Consider the following 16,919-nt stretch of genomic DNA (forward strand, 5'->3'; position numbering starts at 1 on the left):
TGATCACCAAGATATTGTGCCCAGACATCTTCCAGTATGTGTGATGTAATGCCTCCATGTGCGGGGTGCGAAAGTTTACATATTGTGTACCTGAAACGCACGCTGTTATTAAACTTTGCATCCATATATAGCTTGGCCCATAGGTCTTCTTCACTTGTGATTAAGGAATCAACACATCGCTTGCTTTTCCGACACACGCTCGCTCCTGCGGCTTTATTTTAGATACATATCAGGTACTTTGTGCTAAAACAATGCATCCATTAATTCTTAAGGATTAAGACTCTTTTTATGTTAAAATGTGATATCTTTACTTGTGTATGTTGGATTTTCGTTGTTTTGGTTAGATAAATATTAGCTATTTTTCTAAACTGGTGCGGAGTCCTTTTGTGGTGTTTTCATTGTGTTACTGTGTGTGTTTGTACAAATACTTTACACATTGCCTCTGAGATAAGCCTGACTGCATGTGCCAAGCTACCAAGGGGGTGAGCAGGGGTTATCTGGGCGGTGTATCTCCGTTCCCTGACTAGAGTTGAAGGTCCCTACTTGGACAAGGTGTAAACTGACTGCCAACTAGAGACCCCATTTCAGACACAGTCATTAAGGTCATGATTTGAATGGTGCAGCAGGTGCAGTGGCACTGAGACCACCGTTGTCATAGCTCCTCTAAACATTAAATATTGACTGCGGTTACTTTGTAGTTAAAAGCGGCATGATTTGAGTGGTGTAGCAGGTGCAGTGCCGGTTGACTAACTACGCGTTACTATACTCAAATACAATGCCATATTAAGTAGGGTACATATTGCAAATTTGGACACCTGGGATATTAATTCAACATACATCACATAAACCACTATTAACATTTTATCTCATTGAAAACAAACATTATTATAACCTTTTTCTAATATTTATTATCCAGTTAGGAAGATAAAATGCAAAAGAAAAAGCAAAGGCGAAACCTATTGGCTTTGCCAATGCTTATTTTTAGTAACCGTTGCATGTCAATTCAGTTTTGGAAAAGATTGAAAATGAGAAAGAGGAAAAGTCAAAAAAGACTGGTAAAAGCTAAGGAGTTTGCAACCATTGTCCTGAGAAATAGGCTAAACTGTTGACAATAAACTCCTAGGTTCGGTCACACCATTCATTTAATTGTTTAGGGGACTTCCTTTTATAGAAAAATTGATAGTGATAGGGAAAGATGGGTCCTGCATGTCCTAAACAAGCTGGGCGAGAAGAGTGTCTTTACTTGTATCTGGAGTTTCCGTAGTAGTATGTCTTGTTGAGCTCAATCTCAATGTTGTTGTGTATGCTATGAAACACAAAAATATTCTAAAAAAAGACTAAAACAAATTATAGTAGAAAAAAGGAAACACTGACAAATGCTTCTGTCCAGTCAGACTTCTCTGACAAAGTTGCTTAGTTTTTTGTGGACAGTCTTGCGTAGCAGGATGTTGAATTTGGAGGATTTCGGAACGACCAGTTAGAGGGTCATTCCACCAATCTAGGTGAATGGTGTTTTACTCTCTCACTAACAAGGTAATTAGAAAATCTCACCCACACAGACATCAACTTGGATTGCTTTTGGTTGATCAGTTGGGAAGTAACTTTTGTAGCTGCATTGCTAGAACTTTAGCATTGTGAGCCAAAACTGGTGTTAATGTGTGAGAACCATTCAGACCATATTTATCTTGGTGATTGTTTTTAGTGAGTTCAACCAGTTAATTTAACCCCTTCCCTGCCAGGCCTTTTCCCCCTCAGGTGGCAGGCCTTTTTTTGGCTATTTGGGGCAGGGCGGGCTTAGGCCCTTATAATGTTTTGTCCACATAAGCTACCCACGCCAAATTTGCGTCTTTTATTTTCCAACATCCTAGGGATTCTAGAGGTACCCAGACTTTGTGGGTTCCCCTGAAGGAGGGCAAGAAATTAGCCAAAATACAGTGAAAAATTCATTTAAAAAAAAAAAAAAAAATGGGAAAAAGGGCTGCAGAAGAAAGCTTGTGTTTTTCCCCCTGAAAATGGCATCAACAAAGGGTTTGCGGTGCTAAAATCACCAGCTTCCCAGCTTTCAGGAACAGGCAGACTTGAATCAGAAAACCCAATTTTTCAACACAATTTTGGCATTTTACTGGGACATACCCCAATTTAATGATTTTTTGTGTGCTTTCAGCCTCCTTCTGTCAGTGACAGAACTGGGCGTGAAACCAATGCTGGATCCCAGAAACCTAAACATTTCTTAAAAGTAGACAAAATTTTGAATTCAGCAATGGGTAATTTGTGTAGGTCCTACAAGGGTTTCCTACAGAAAATCACAACTGAAATAAAAAAATATTGAAATTGAGGTGAAAAAAACACAAATTATTATTCTTTACGTTTTACTCTGTAACTTTTTCCTGCGATGTCCGATTTTTGAAAGCACTATACGGTTACGTCTGCTGGACTCTTCTGGTTGCGGGGATATATAGGGCTTGTAGGTTCATCAAGAACCCTAGGTACCCAGAGCCAATAAATGAGCTGCGCCCTCCAATGGGTTTTCGTTCTATACCGGGTATACAGCAATTCATTTGCTGAAATCTAAAGAGTCACAAATAGGTATCAAGAAAACCTTTGTATTTCCAAAATGGGCACAAGATAAGGTGTTGAGAAGAAGTGGTTATTTGCACATCTCTGAATTCTGGGGTGCCCATACTAGCATGTGAATTACAGGGCATTTCTCAAATAGACGTCTTTTTTTACACACTGTCTTATATTTGGAAGGAAAAAATGTAGAGAAAGACAAGGGGCAATAACACTTGTTTTGCTATTCTATGTTCCCCCAAGTCTCCCGATAAAAATGGTACCTCACTTGTGTGGGTAGGCCTAGTGCCCGCGACAGGAAATGCCCCCAAAACACAATGTTGGCACATCAAATTTTTCCACAGAAAACAGAGGTTTTTTTTGCAAAGTGCCTACCTGTGGATTTAGGCCGCTAGCTCAGCCAGCACCGAGGGAAACCTACCAAACCTGTGCATTTTTTAAAACTAGAGACCTAGGGGAATCCAAGACAGGGTGACTTGTGGGGCTCTCACTAGGTTCTGTTACTCAGAATCCTTTGCAAATCTCAACATTTGGCTTGAACACTTTTTCCTCACATTTCGGTGACAGAAAGTTATTCCCTTCCACCCAGCGTTCCCTCAAGTCTCCTGATAAAAATGATACCTCACTTGTGTGGGTGGGGCAGGTGCCTGCAACAGAATAAGGCCAAAAACGTGTAGAGATAGAGGGGATAGCACAGCGAGTTGATAAGAACATATTCTTCTTTTATACATCTTTAGGCTGACTCTGCTTTGGGGACCCACACGAGTGAGGTGTCATTTTACTTGGGAGACTGAGGGGAACGCTGGGGAGTAGGAATTTTGTGCTGGAGCGGTGGTCCTACTAAGAAAAGTCAGGAAATATGCTTTTTTTAAGCACATTTTGAGGTTTGCAGAGGAGTCTGGGTAAGGTGTGGCTTGCGTGGGGGATCCACGCAAGCCACATCTTCCTGGACTCCTTGGGGTGTCTAGTTTTAAAAAATGTCGCACCCACGACCAAAAACATAGGTGCCCCTTCCTCCCCCCAAACACTGGTAGTTTTGCAATATATCATTTATGTGTCCACGTCCTTCCGTTATGTGCCAAACACCAAAATCGTGAAAAGAAATGCACTTAGGTTATGTGAAAAAGACCCCTCACCCACCAACCAAGTTGGTGGCATGCTTCATCATCGGGGTCCCACCTGAGACACCTAGCGTGTCACAAGTGTGCTGCGACACCTGATTACAGCGGAGCAGGTTTTGTCATGTGTACCACACATACTGGTTGGATTTGGCACGAGGGTGAGTGATGGTTCAGTAGATAAAATTTTATTAACAAGAGATTTCACAAAAGTGAAATGCACTGGTAATAACTGAAAGGTCAAAAAACTGAACCAATGACTCGCAGCTGTAAAGCTGCGTCAAGGCACGAACTGTTTTACAGTCCATTCACACACCTTTCATACATGACATTCACGCCGCCAGCCACGGGCCCAGCACATTACAACACTCGCATCGACAGGCAGCACCACTCAAGGGCCCATCACTTACATAGGCCCACATACCTGATACAGCAGTCACACTAGCTGATGGGCGTGTGTGGACTGACGTTTGGCTGGCACTGCCAGCCAAGTGCCACCCCACGCACACCGCCAGCCAACTGCCACCCCACACACACCGCAAGCCCAGCGCCACCCCACGCACACCGCCATCACTTTTGTTTCCATTTATAAACAACAAAGAAACCACTAACTAATTATAAAATAAGTACAAAACTACAAACCCAAAAGCTCTAACTAAATACATGACAGTAATGGCAACCGTGAAACTGAACATACGAAAATATAAAATAGGCAGTTTACGCTCATGGTATTTCCTCAAAATGTTTCTTTGTGTGGTAATTTATGAAACCGCTGGGCACACACAGCCCAGGCTTTGAAGGGCAATCAGGGCAGTACATCCGGCTCTCCCTCCGGATACCTCTTCGGGCACATACTCTACATTTCTTAGTGGGTAAGTCTTTGTTGGGAGTGGGAGGAATGTGATCTGGAAAGTGGCGATCTTTCAATCTAGCCACATCCTCCACCATGCTACTCTTGGAACTCTTGCCTGTTCCACCACAATAAGGCTCTCTATCACCGACTCCTGAAATTTAACAAATGCCATCCTTGACTCCGGTGAACAATCCTTGAACACAATAAAGGCATTAAAAGTTGCCAAATGAAATAAATGTAGGGCCAGCTTTTTATACCACAGGTAAGACTTATGCAGCGCAGTGTAAGGTTACAACCTCTGATCTACTCTATCAACGCCTATTGTAGTCCAAAATGCACGCAGGTTTGCGCGCTTCGGCAACCTGGCCCCAAACAGTCACAGGGGAAGTACTCTCATCATGGATGGTAGATAGCATGTACACATCCCTCCTGTCTGAAAATTTCAAAGCTAGCGGCTCATTATTCCGCAAGGCACTGCACTGTCCCCTCAAGTTTTTTACAGACAAGCTCCCTTGGATAGCCTTTCCGGTTAGAACAGATTGTGCCACAAGCAAAAGTGTCCACTCTAAACTACTCCTTGAACAACTGACCTCCAGTGTAGAAATGATCTACGTACAAATGGTGACCTTTGTTAAACAGTAGTCTACCAAGTTCCCACACAATTTTTTTGCTAACTCCAAAAGTGGCCGGACAACCAGGAGGGTCAATACTGGAATCCCTACCAGTGTAGACCTGGAAATTATACACGTATCCTGTACTACTTTCTGACAGCATATACAATTTAATCCCATACCGTGCCTTACTAGGAATGTACTGCTTAAAAACGAAATGCCCCTTGAAAAGGACCAAAGACTCGTCCACACTTATCTCTTTGCCTGGAACATAGACCTCTGCAAATCGATCTACAAAATGCAGCATACGAAAAAGAAGCAAAAAGCGATTACGAGTCATGGTTGCAGGAAATATAGCCGTTGCCATCAAGGGACTAGTAGACCAATAAGAAGCCAGTGACGGCTTCCTTATCAACCCCATCAAAAAAGTAAAACCTAAAAACTTTCATCTCTTCCAGATATGTGGGAACCCACTAAGTAGCTCTAGACTGAGGCCTAATTCTGGCAGCGTTATCCCTCAAATATTGCTCCGCATACACATTAGTCTGCTCCACAATCTCTTCCAAAAATACATTGTCCATAAACAAGTGAAAGAAATGGACAGGCAAAAAGTTTTCCGTATTGACTCTACACCCTGGGAGACCAGTAAATGCAGGTAACTGTGGCTGCTCCATGTTTGGGGCAATCCAGGTGTCAGGTCTTCTAATGGGAAACCCTTCAGCCCCAGGCTGCTGCACTCTTGGCACATCAATGTCCTCCTCTAAAACAGGCCCTTCATCTGCACTAAGAGTGGCTTCCTCATCAGAAGAATCCTCTTGGACAGAAAACTGACTGCCAGAATCTCTCACTTCCTCCTCTGCCTCAGATGCAGAGTCAATCTTGTAATCATGGTCTGAAGACGGCTCAAAAAGCATGCCAACAACCTGCTGAGCGGTCACTCTGCGGCTGGCCATGATCCTCACTAACAACAAATGGATTGCCAACAAACACCAACACTAAAATAAGTAATAAACAAAGTGTAGCTTTATCACAAAGAGTAATGTACTAAAAAACTATACCACTCACTTGTCTGAAAAAGCTACTCACCAGCAACTACTCTGCACAGACACAACAACCACCAATGATATCCTACTAAAAATAAAAAAGCAAATTAGACATATGACAACACAAATATCATTGTGCTCAAATCTAAGGACAATTTCACACACAATACTACATTTAGTACACCACCTACAAACATGTCATACATGCATGTCAACAATACTCCTTTGGAATAAATTGCTTTCATTTACCTAAAACATGCAACTATGCAAACCCCAGGACAACTACTGCCAAAACCGCAAGGCTCCACAGTAAAGGAAGCAAAAGCTTTGAGCTAGAACACAAAGAAGAAATAAACTGTTATAATCACAAATACTTCGCCAGTTGACAAACACCCCGCCACCAAGAACTTAGAAATTGTCCCTGGTGTCTAGGGGGCAGATGGGCCTGAAGAAAATAGGCTGATCTGCCCCCAAGGGGGCAGAAATGGGTAACAGCTCTGTGCCCCCTTTAGGGGGTGACCCTTGCCAAAGGGGGCACCCCCAGCACAAAACAAAAGGGGGGGGGGGAAATCCCTGGCGTATTGGTGGTTTCTGCCCTCCTTTGGGGCAGATGGGCCTAAAAAAATAGGCCCATCTGCCCCCAAGGGGGTTAGAAATGGCCAATACAAATTTTTCCCCCTTTGGGGGGGGGGGCGACCCTTGCCCAAGAGATGCCTCCAAACACACCACACAATCCCTGGCGCCTAGTGGGTTTCAACCCCAAAAACATGGCCGATATAACCCCGGTGGGGGGCTGGGATATGGGGGGGGGGGGGTGGGGGGGCTGAAACATATAAAAAATGATTGCCCATGGGGCAGCGACCCTTGCCTAAGGTGGTCGCTGCCCAAAAACATAAGGTAAACATAATTCCTTGTGGTCTAGTGGCGCCACATTCTAGGTGCCTATATTGTGTCTTAATGGATGAGGATATTTTGTTTGAAGTCGACTGCCAACAATGTCCCTATCCGAGAGATAATCCAACAGCATACCTCAACATGGCCTTAATATTTTCTTCCATTTTTAGGGCAGCCTGTCCCCTAAGCTAGCATGTGCCAATCCCTATCCTTCCTCCATGTTTTTGTGTCCGGTTGGGATATCTTCTCAGCTCACCACATTTCTCTTGGCTACCATTAACCCAAGAGCACACAGTATTTCAGCCCCCCAAAATATACAGTTTCAATTGTTTTTCAGTTTGAACACCCAAGCTTTGCTGAGACCAAAAAGTGTTGAAGCACAGGCATGACCACAGGGTGTGAATGTAAGTGTCCAGCTGATTACAGCCCCTGAGGCACATATCATCTCTATTTCCGTCCTTTTTCGGCTGATCCTAGTGTAATACGCCTTATGCAGGATTTTCACGTGCACCAGACGAAACCCTGTTTTACCACCTCCCTGGGAACCTCTAGTGGGTTTTCCAGTCTGTTAATTCACATACATCTAAACTGATAATCTCCCAAAGGGTCAGGTGAGCTAATTTGTTTTGTGTATAATGCGCGTTACCTTTTTGAGAATGGGTTCTGATAGATCTGTATCCTCCAGCTTGGACTGGTTCTCGATATTAGTTCTACATGGGACCTGTGCCGTAAGAACATCGATATTGCAGATCTCTGTAGGCCTCCGTGTCTGCTAACATGTAATCCCTCTGCAGTGTCTCAGATGATATTGGTTCAGTCTCATCCCAATATCTACGGGTCCCTTTTAGGTCCCACTTTTATAAGCCCTGCAAGCTGCCTACCTTCCCAAGAAGATCACTATCTCAGAGCTATGTTCCTTTGTTCAGGAACCCATTTGGGAGGCCCAGTAATATTGTTGTATATCGAGTGGGGCAATAACTCCCTCATATTTATCTATATGTTATTTAAATAGAACAAACCTAGCCAAGAGTTCGGAGGGTTGTATCGGGTCAAAGACAAGGAAAAAGTTATTTAGTGATTAGAGTAGTGTCTGTTTTAAGGACAGTAAATGCACCATGATGTAGTGTTCTTTAAAAAGGTCAGCCTTCAACTCTTTCCTAAATTAAGCAGCATTGGGATAGTTCTGGTGGATATGGGGATGTTAATCCAGATCCTGGTTGCATAGAAGGAACAATCCTGCTGCCTTTTTTTTTTCTTTCTTTTTTACTCTTTGAAGTCTCTAATGGTGTTCTGGCTGCAGGTGTGCCACGAGCCACCATATCTGGGGTGGGGGACTGTTCAGTTAGGACATACCATATTGATTTCCCCCAGTTAATATGAAAGCCAGAGTATTTACTAAATATATTAAATATTTGTAGGATCCTATCTCTGCTAATATCTATTGTCCCACATACAAGAGATTTTTGCCCGCATACATGTAAAATCTCTTATCCCATATAAGAGCACATTGCTGGCTTTGAGCTAGTGAATCTTCACATACCCAAGGGGCCAATGATGCCAGCACGAAAATCATAGGTGACGGGACATCTGTGCTTTGTTCCCATCTCTGTCTGGAAAGACATAGACAGGACCCCATTAACCTTGACCATGGGCAGTGGTTTTCTGTAAAGTAGTTCTAGACTCTCCAAGAACCTGTGTCCAAAACCCATCTTCTTAAGGACTCCAAAGTTTTTTATAGGGCCATATAGAGTTAAAGTCCTTGGCTGCATCCGATGGCAGAACCACCTCTGGTTCCATTAGTTTTTTTAGTGTATGCCATATTCCCCACAGTCTGGTAGTCATGATTTTCGTGAGTATTTTGGTTTATGGGGGAAATGGGCCTGTTTGAGGGACACTCCTCTTGGGGTTTCCCTCCTTTTTGTATTGTCACTACTGTATTGTGGCCATTCATAGATCATAAGTCATCATCTCTTCTCTTTAAACCTTCTACATAATTAGGAGATGGGTGTTTGTTTACCTTACCTGCCATTCTTTTGTATGGTTCTATGGGTAAACTGTTGCAGGGTGGGGGGGGGGGACTTTACCTAATTGCATACCTTTAGGAGCCTGCCCTACCTCTTTGACTGTTATATCCAGTTCTGTTGCATCTTTATCTGTCTGAGAAAGCACTGGTGTCTCAATATCAGCCTATAGCTCCTTCACCTTCTCTTCTGTAGAAGGATCAATAGAAATCAGCAAAGTTCTTAGTCATATTTATATTGTTACGGACCGTAGCCTGATTTGGGCACTTTAGTTCCCCTATCAATCTAGTACCTGCTTCCCAAGCTATGCCCAAGCTTTATTGCCTTATGTCTAACCTCATTGAGTTGTTTGTAGTTTCCAATATTGATTATACCCCTTGTTATTTGTTAGTGCTTGGTATTCTTTTCATTTTAGCTGTAGGGAAAATTCTGAGTCTAGATAAAGGACATCATTCTCCAACAGGTCAGCATCAACCCATTTCCTCTTAAGGGCGGCAGTTGAGGCATTGTTTGTACCTTAATCACCATCTTCTATGCTTCATGCAGGGTTGCATTCAATTCCACTGAGTGCTTATTTTCATAGAAATAATGGTGGCCCTGTGCAGCCCATCCATCTTCCCTCTGTTTTGTAGTACGGTTTCCTGAGTGGAATATTAGTATGGTGATGCGTACGCCATACGTTGATGAGACCCAAGTTCTCCACAAATTGGTGTTTATAGTGTATGTTCCTCTTCTTGTGTCTCTAAGTGATCTGTCTGCAGCATCTGAAAGCCCCCCCCCCCCAGCCACCAGCAGCTACTTTACCCCTTGCACCAAAAGAGGGCGAAGGGCCCGACTTAGATCTCGGCAGATGGAAGACGGATATCCTGTCAGTCATATTCTTATCTCCATAGGATATAATGGGATTGTAATACGGCGAACAGGATATCCGTCATGTTTGTATTCTCCTCCTCCAAGATCTAAATCCGGCCCTAAGTCTATTGAGAACTGCCTATTCCAGTCCTGGCAGAAGGTACACGGACTCAAAGGTGCATTGTTAACACTGCAGCATCGGTGCTACAACTCTACACAATAAAAACCATACCCAATGGCAACGCTCATTCTACAGTTACGTTGGCATATCTACAGTGCTACTATCAAATACTACAGCTACAGTGCAACTACAACCCAATACTTTACACACTGCACCCTAATAATATATTGAAACAACCACAGTGTGAAGCGCTAACTTCATGATGAGACACACTGACACATTTTGTTAAGTTGCAGCTTAAGTTTGGAAGTATGCTTGGTTATTGATGTTGTGCTTCTATGTTTGATAGTTATGGGAGTTGAGGAAAGATGGAATCCAGTCAAGCTACAAGCTGGGATTACAACTTGAGCTTCTCTGCAGTAGTTTAAACACTGGAGTACATCGTCTCCAAAAGTGCAGTTAGTCTGTCCATGAAGCATAATGAAAGCAGACTCTGAAGTGTTGTACATTCGAGGTATGTGTTTGGTGGTACAGCCCTAGATGCTCTTACGCAGGTACGCATGCCTGACCATTTCCCATAGGAGATTACAAATCTCTGTAGCGCCGTTTGGAGTTAGGAATTAGTACTCGTCTGTTTTTTTTTTTTGCTTACAAAAAATATAAAGTAGCTTATTGGCCATCAGACACACTTGAGACAGCACTATTGACGGCCAGTGCAGAACTCCCTGTTGTTGTCATGCCAACCTGTAATTGGACATTAGTGGGTGCAACGTTTGGAGGGTGATACTCATCTCTTGCAGTAGCTTCTAAACTCCAAACCAGTTCACTATTAACATACTTCCAATCCAGCTGATTAAATGTTCGTAGTCAGCACTCATTGTACTGAGGATGCAGTAATGAACAAGACACATGGTCCCCAACCAGGAGCACATGACTCTTGTAGGCTCACTGTTCATGTCCGTTTGAAATGGTTCCTCTGACCAGGAGGTGGTGCCATATGTTGAAAAAGAGATCAATTGACTTGGAGTACAGATTTTACTCCCACTGAGCTCCAGTTGGCTAATATTTGTTGTGCTTTCTCCTAACTGAAGATCTTTCCCTTTCCAGATAATGGCAGAAGAAGCTGACCAGGATCCTGCCACGGTGTTGGTGGATGGACTCATCGACACCATTGGAACAGACCTGCTGCTGCTTTATTTTGAGAGTCGGCGTCGCTCTTTGGGGGGCCCGATAAAGTCCCACCAGCGCCATGGGAAATGTGCAGTCCTGACTTTTGAAGATCCTGATGGTAATTATAAAATGAGGCCAGAAATTGACTGTTCCTTACCATTTTCACGCCTTGAACAGCTTCTCCAGTATTCACCTGCATGTGGTGTTATGGTGAGAATCAATAAATGCAGGAAATTGGGGGTTTCAGGCAACAATGGCAATGTGGTTTCTTGATTAAATCATTTGCAACATAGTATGTTTCCAAAATATTGAGAAGCTATTCGCTGTAGAGGTGCACCAAAGTACAGCTGGAACAGTAGGGGATTCAGCTAATGTGGCTGCCTAGCTCCATCGCCAGGACACCATGTGTCTAGTGCTGTATGTCTGTGTTACAAACCATTGTAATGATGAGTGAGTGTGCCATTGGCTCAATTGAAGCAAACCAAAACTGCACCTTCTTCTACTCAGGACTGGAAGCGCTATACCCTGTTGACTGAGAACCATAAATTGAAGAACACAGCGCTGAAGACGCTCCTGTGTACTCTGGCATGTACACAGTGCAATGGACTACTGCGCTGTGCACTTGGATTTTTGTGATAAGCATATTTCAAAATTTCTTATTTTTTACTTGCAGTATTTACAATATGAGGCACAGGAAGCTGAAGGCCTTTCCCAGAATCACATCTTCTCCAGTATCGGATCTTTCATAGATTCATGTAATAATGTGAATCCACACCAGATGAAGATATGTGGTAGGAGGTATTTATTACAGCCTCAACCAACAGCCAGCATATCAACTGTCATGCAGAGAACCCTGCATCACAGAACCTCAGAACAAGCTGGTTCCATGCCCAGTGTTCTGGCATGGAGCCATGTTACATCATTACACTTCTTCCTCTTTACATTAGAACAGAAGTAACATGAGAACAAAAACACATTTGAACAGAAAGAAAAAGCGAGTAGAAAGAACTACACAAAATCACGCAAATGTAAAGGAAACCTGCGTGTTCTGACACTCCTACGAGTATGATCAGACCTTAAATCAATGTCAGAGGGAAAACGATAAGAAGTATCATCTCTCCTGTCGGCCACACCACACCCCCCAAAATGTGCTACACGACTATGATTCCAGATGCGACCATCATCCGTCTTGACAGCATTTTTAAACAGCTTAATGATAGTTTTTGGAGAGGTATATTTTGACCAATTTTGACACCCAACAGGAGCTTTGACCTTTACTTTATCTCCAACCTCAAAATTTGTAACTTTCGCATTATTCCTTTTATCAACATAAATCTTCCTATTGCTTTGCAGAGACACTTCTTTGTCTCTCCATTCCCCAATACCATTGTTTTTCAAACCCTTCCCAGCAACCATCCAGCCAGGACACAAACAAGTATTTGGAGACCTTCCCCTGAGCAGTTCAAAAGGAGTCTTCCCCGTTGATGCATGAGGAGTGTACCTGTAAGCTGTTATACGACCCTGCAGTTCTTTTCTCCAATCTAAACAGTTTACCTTTGCTAATTGTATACTCTCTTTTAAAGTCCTGTTAAATCTCTCCAAAGCACCATTCGCCTCTGGATGATATAACGCAATTTTTTTATGTACAATTCCACATTTTACAAAATACTCCTCCATCTGAGCAGAACAGAACTGCGGACCATTGTCAGAAAGAATAGAGTTAGGAAAACTCTCGCGTTTTAACACAGATTCTAAAAAACTGATCACAGATTGAGAAGTGATCTCTCTCACCAAACTCACCTCCACCCATCGTGAATACAAATCCAGCAACACCAACAGGTAAGGAGTCTGATGTTCTCCATGCAATGGCCCCACAATATCGATAGCTAATTCATCCCATGGACTTTTTGGTAAACTTTTACAAACCATAGGTGAACATCTTGGTTTGAGCACCTTATCACTAGCTTGACAAGGTGTACACTCCCTAACAGTACGTTCCACCATCAAATCTAATCCAGGCCACCAGAAATCCTGACGGATGCGCTCTTTGGTTTTAGAAATGCCCATATGCCCTTCATGAGCCATGTTCACGATGACTTCTCTCAAACTCAATGGGGGAGTAATTCTTGTGCCCCTCATTAGAATACCATCAACAACGGCTAACTCATTCGCAACTAGCGACCAAGGTTTAACCAGACTTCGAGACTTATGCTGTTCCAAAAGAGACATCACAGAACACAATTCACTATCCTTTTGCAACTCATCCCTCCATTCATCTTCCTTTACAGCCCCCAGCGTAACATCACAAACTCTTATGCCACACTCAGCATCACATTGATCATTTTCATCCTGAGATTTATCATTCCCTACCACCTCCACCAATCTCGACAGACAGTCTGCCGTTACATTTGTCTTTCCCGGAATGTATTCAAACATGAAGTTATACTCCTGTAAGGAAATGACCCATCTCCTGATCCTCGAGGAAATTGAGTCCAAACCCTTCTTCTCAAAAATTTCTTTCCGGGGTTTATGATCAGACCTGACTACGAAAGAAGATCCCCACACAAATTTTCTGAACTTGTTTATGGCCCAGAAAATTGCCAACGCTTCCTTCTCTATAACAGAATACCCTATCTCTGCCCCTTTCAAGCATCTTGAAACACAAGCTATTAGCACCTCTTGGCCCTTCCTGATCTGAAAAAGAAGAGCACCCAGCCCCTTTATACTCGCATCAGTAACAATGAAAGTGGGATTCCCAGGTACAAAAGCTTGTAAGTTTGGTGCATTCCTGAGATCATTTTTTACTTGTTTAAATTCTGTACCACACTCTTCCGTCCAAACAAACTCTGCATTCTTACACATCAACTTCCTTAGATTTACTGTCTTATCTGCAAAATTTCGTATAAATTTGTTATAAAATTCTGCCATACCTAAGAATGAAGAAACCTCATCTTTTGTACACGGTTCTTTTAACATTTCGATAGTGTCCACCAAATCCTTTTTAGGACTCACCCCCTGCCGTGAAATATGATGACCCAAATAGTCCAGTTCAGTGACTCCAAATTTACATTTGCTTCGCCTAAGAGATAACCCAGCATCAAGCATCCTTTTAAGCACAGCATGCAACCTCTCATCATGTTCTCTCACGTCTCTCCCACATATTAATACATCGTCCTGGTAGCACTTTACGCCTGAAATGCCTTTAAAAAGATCTTCCATAATCCTCTGGAATACTGAGGCCGCAGAAACCAGCCCAAACGGCATACGCAAAAACTTGAAGGCCCCCATTGGCGTAATAAAAGCCGTTAATTCTTGACACTCTTTACTCAACGGAACCTGATGGTATGCTGATGCCATATCCAGAGTGGTAAAATAACAAGCACCATCCAACGATGATACTAATTCCTCAATATTGGGAAGTGGGAACTTGTCAACCACCACTTCTTTATTTAAGGCACGAAGATCCACACATAGACGGATTTCATTATTTGGTTTACGTGCCACAACAATGGGAGCTAACCACTCCGTTGCCTCTACAGGCTGTATAACACCAGTGGACAACAATTTATCTATCTCTTTTTGTACAGCGTCTTGGACACAAATGGGAATGCGTCTAGCTTTTGCTACAACTGGTACTGCGCCCTGTTTCAACTTAATATGGTGATTGTACCCCTTTAAACACCCCAAGGTGTCACTGAACAATTCCCCAAAAGCTCTCACAAACTTGTTTTCGTCACCCTCAATAGATTGTACCTGAACAGATGGATGTGCATTAGGATTGAGAATGACACCCAAACGTGCTTGATGACTCCAGCTCAACAAATTATCACCCCTCTCAGCAACATAAATCCTAGCATCAGTGAACCTACCATTGTACTCAATGCAGTCATCAAAATAACCTAATAACTTAATTGGCAACCCACCATAACCCGTAGGTTTAATATTAGGTTTGAACAGTTTCTTCCTTCCTTGAAAATTCTTCATAAAAAGATCCTTTGAGAGAAACGTGATGTGAGAGCACGAATCAAATTTCATTTTGACTCTAACATCCCCCACCAAAACCCATTCAGAGGGGTGTTCCACCTAACTCTCACTAACTTGAAAACTGACTTCCTTTATTTCTGATCTAGAATCTCTCCTATTCCTCATCCTACAATTTTTCCCAAAATGTCCTCTTTTTCCGCAAACATTACAAGTAATCCTATTAGCAGGACACTCACTTGCATTAGCCATGTGTCCAAATCTTCCACATCTGTAGCAATTTCCTTGAAAAGGTGTTGCAAAACTCCTATTCCCCTGTGTCTTTTCTGCGCTATTTTCAATTACAACACCTTTCTCACTGACACCCTCATACTTTTTTTTTCTTCTCATCTTTTTGTATGACTTGACACTCCACTTCTTGTGCTTTTACACTGACCTTGTCTTCTTTATGTGCTTTACTTAGTTCTCCAACACACTTTAACATATGCGCTACCCTTTTTGCAATACTAACAACCTCATCCAACGGTGGCTCGTCCTTTAGCCAGAGTTCTTCCCTCACTTTATCACTGCAACACCTCAGCACAAACTGATCTCTAATCCTTTCTTCTACCAACGCCCCAAATTTACAACTTGAAGCCAACTTCCGTAACGCCGTAATATATTCTTCAACACTCTCCTCTTTCCCTTGCTCCCGCAAACCAAAATGGTACCTTTCAATAATAGTACTAATCTTTGGCAAGTAATGTAAATCTAGTTGTCTTGCACATATTTCATATTCATTCAACCCCCTCTGATCAGCTTGCGACAATGGAGGTAGATTTTCCAACACCTCCTGTCCTTCACCCCCTAAACAATGTAACAAAAGTGCCTGCTTCCTTTCACCACTCAAATTCGTACCACACACCCTGGCATAATTCTCAAAAATCTTTTTCCATTTCTTCCACTTAATAACCGGTTCTCCAGGATCTGACAAGAAAAACGGCGGCGCCGTAACATTCTGCATACTCACAAGAGGTGTAAAACACTTCTTCCCCACAATATATTCCAAACCCTACTAGTTGCTAAAAGTACTTAAAGTCCAAAAGGTTTCCCAGTCACCGTATGTCCCAGCACGATGCCGCTATATCAAACACGGGTCTTTAGGTGTGTTTGTCACCGCAGAGACAACCTTTTCAGTTTACTTCATTTTACAACGCCCAATACTTGTATTCCACAAGTGCAATAAAGTTTCCAAAGAAATGTATATTCCCGTGACCACAAACCAATATAGTGATCCTTATCCAGTCTCCGTCTGTTTCAACTTCCAATAGACCGTCGATGTTCTTCTTCGATGTCCTCCAACAATTGCGCTGTAATTATTTATTTATTTTTTTAAATAAAAAAAAATTCCTTCTTCCTCATCTAAGATGGCCGCCACGAAACATTTAGTCCGTTTTCTTCAGGCAGTTGGGCTTGCTTTCTCTTTGAGCAATCTCGGATCGTTTTCCTCACTCGAAATGGCCGCAACCAAACATCCAGTCTATTTTCTTCAGTCAATCTGGCTTGTTTTTCTCCTTTCACCACACTCAAGATGGCCGCCAACAATTCCCACAGCTTATAGTCCTTTTTCAATTGCTCACTGACCTTCTGACGTCGTGAAGCATCCAGAGACCACTTTGATCCTTAGTAAATGCTCAAACAGCTT

General features: G+C 42.7%; 1 protein-coding gene across 2 annotated transcripts in view; it reads left to right on the forward strand.

Moving 5' to 3' along the window:
• PARP10 (poly(ADP-ribose) polymerase family member 10) overlaps positions 1-16,919 on the forward strand; it is a 227,371-nt gene that overhangs the window by 15,660 nt on the left and 194,792 nt on the right. For both annotated transcript variants that reach the window (XM_069221161.1, XM_069221160.1), the window contains exon 2: positions 11,192-11,372. In XM_069221161.1, coding sequence (XP_069077262.1) covers positions 11,195-11,372 — 178 coding nt within the window. In that variant the 5' untranslated portion in view covers positions 11,192-11,194. The remainder of the gene's footprint in view (positions 1-11,191; positions 11,373-16,919) is intronic.

This window comes from Pleurodeles waltl, chromosome 2_2, assembly GCF_031143425.1.
Source record: "Pleurodeles waltl isolate 20211129_DDA chromosome 2_2, aPleWal1.hap1.20221129, whole genome shotgun sequence".
NCBI lineage: Eukaryota > Metazoa > Chordata > Amphibia > Caudata > Salamandridae > Pleurodeles > Pleurodeles waltl.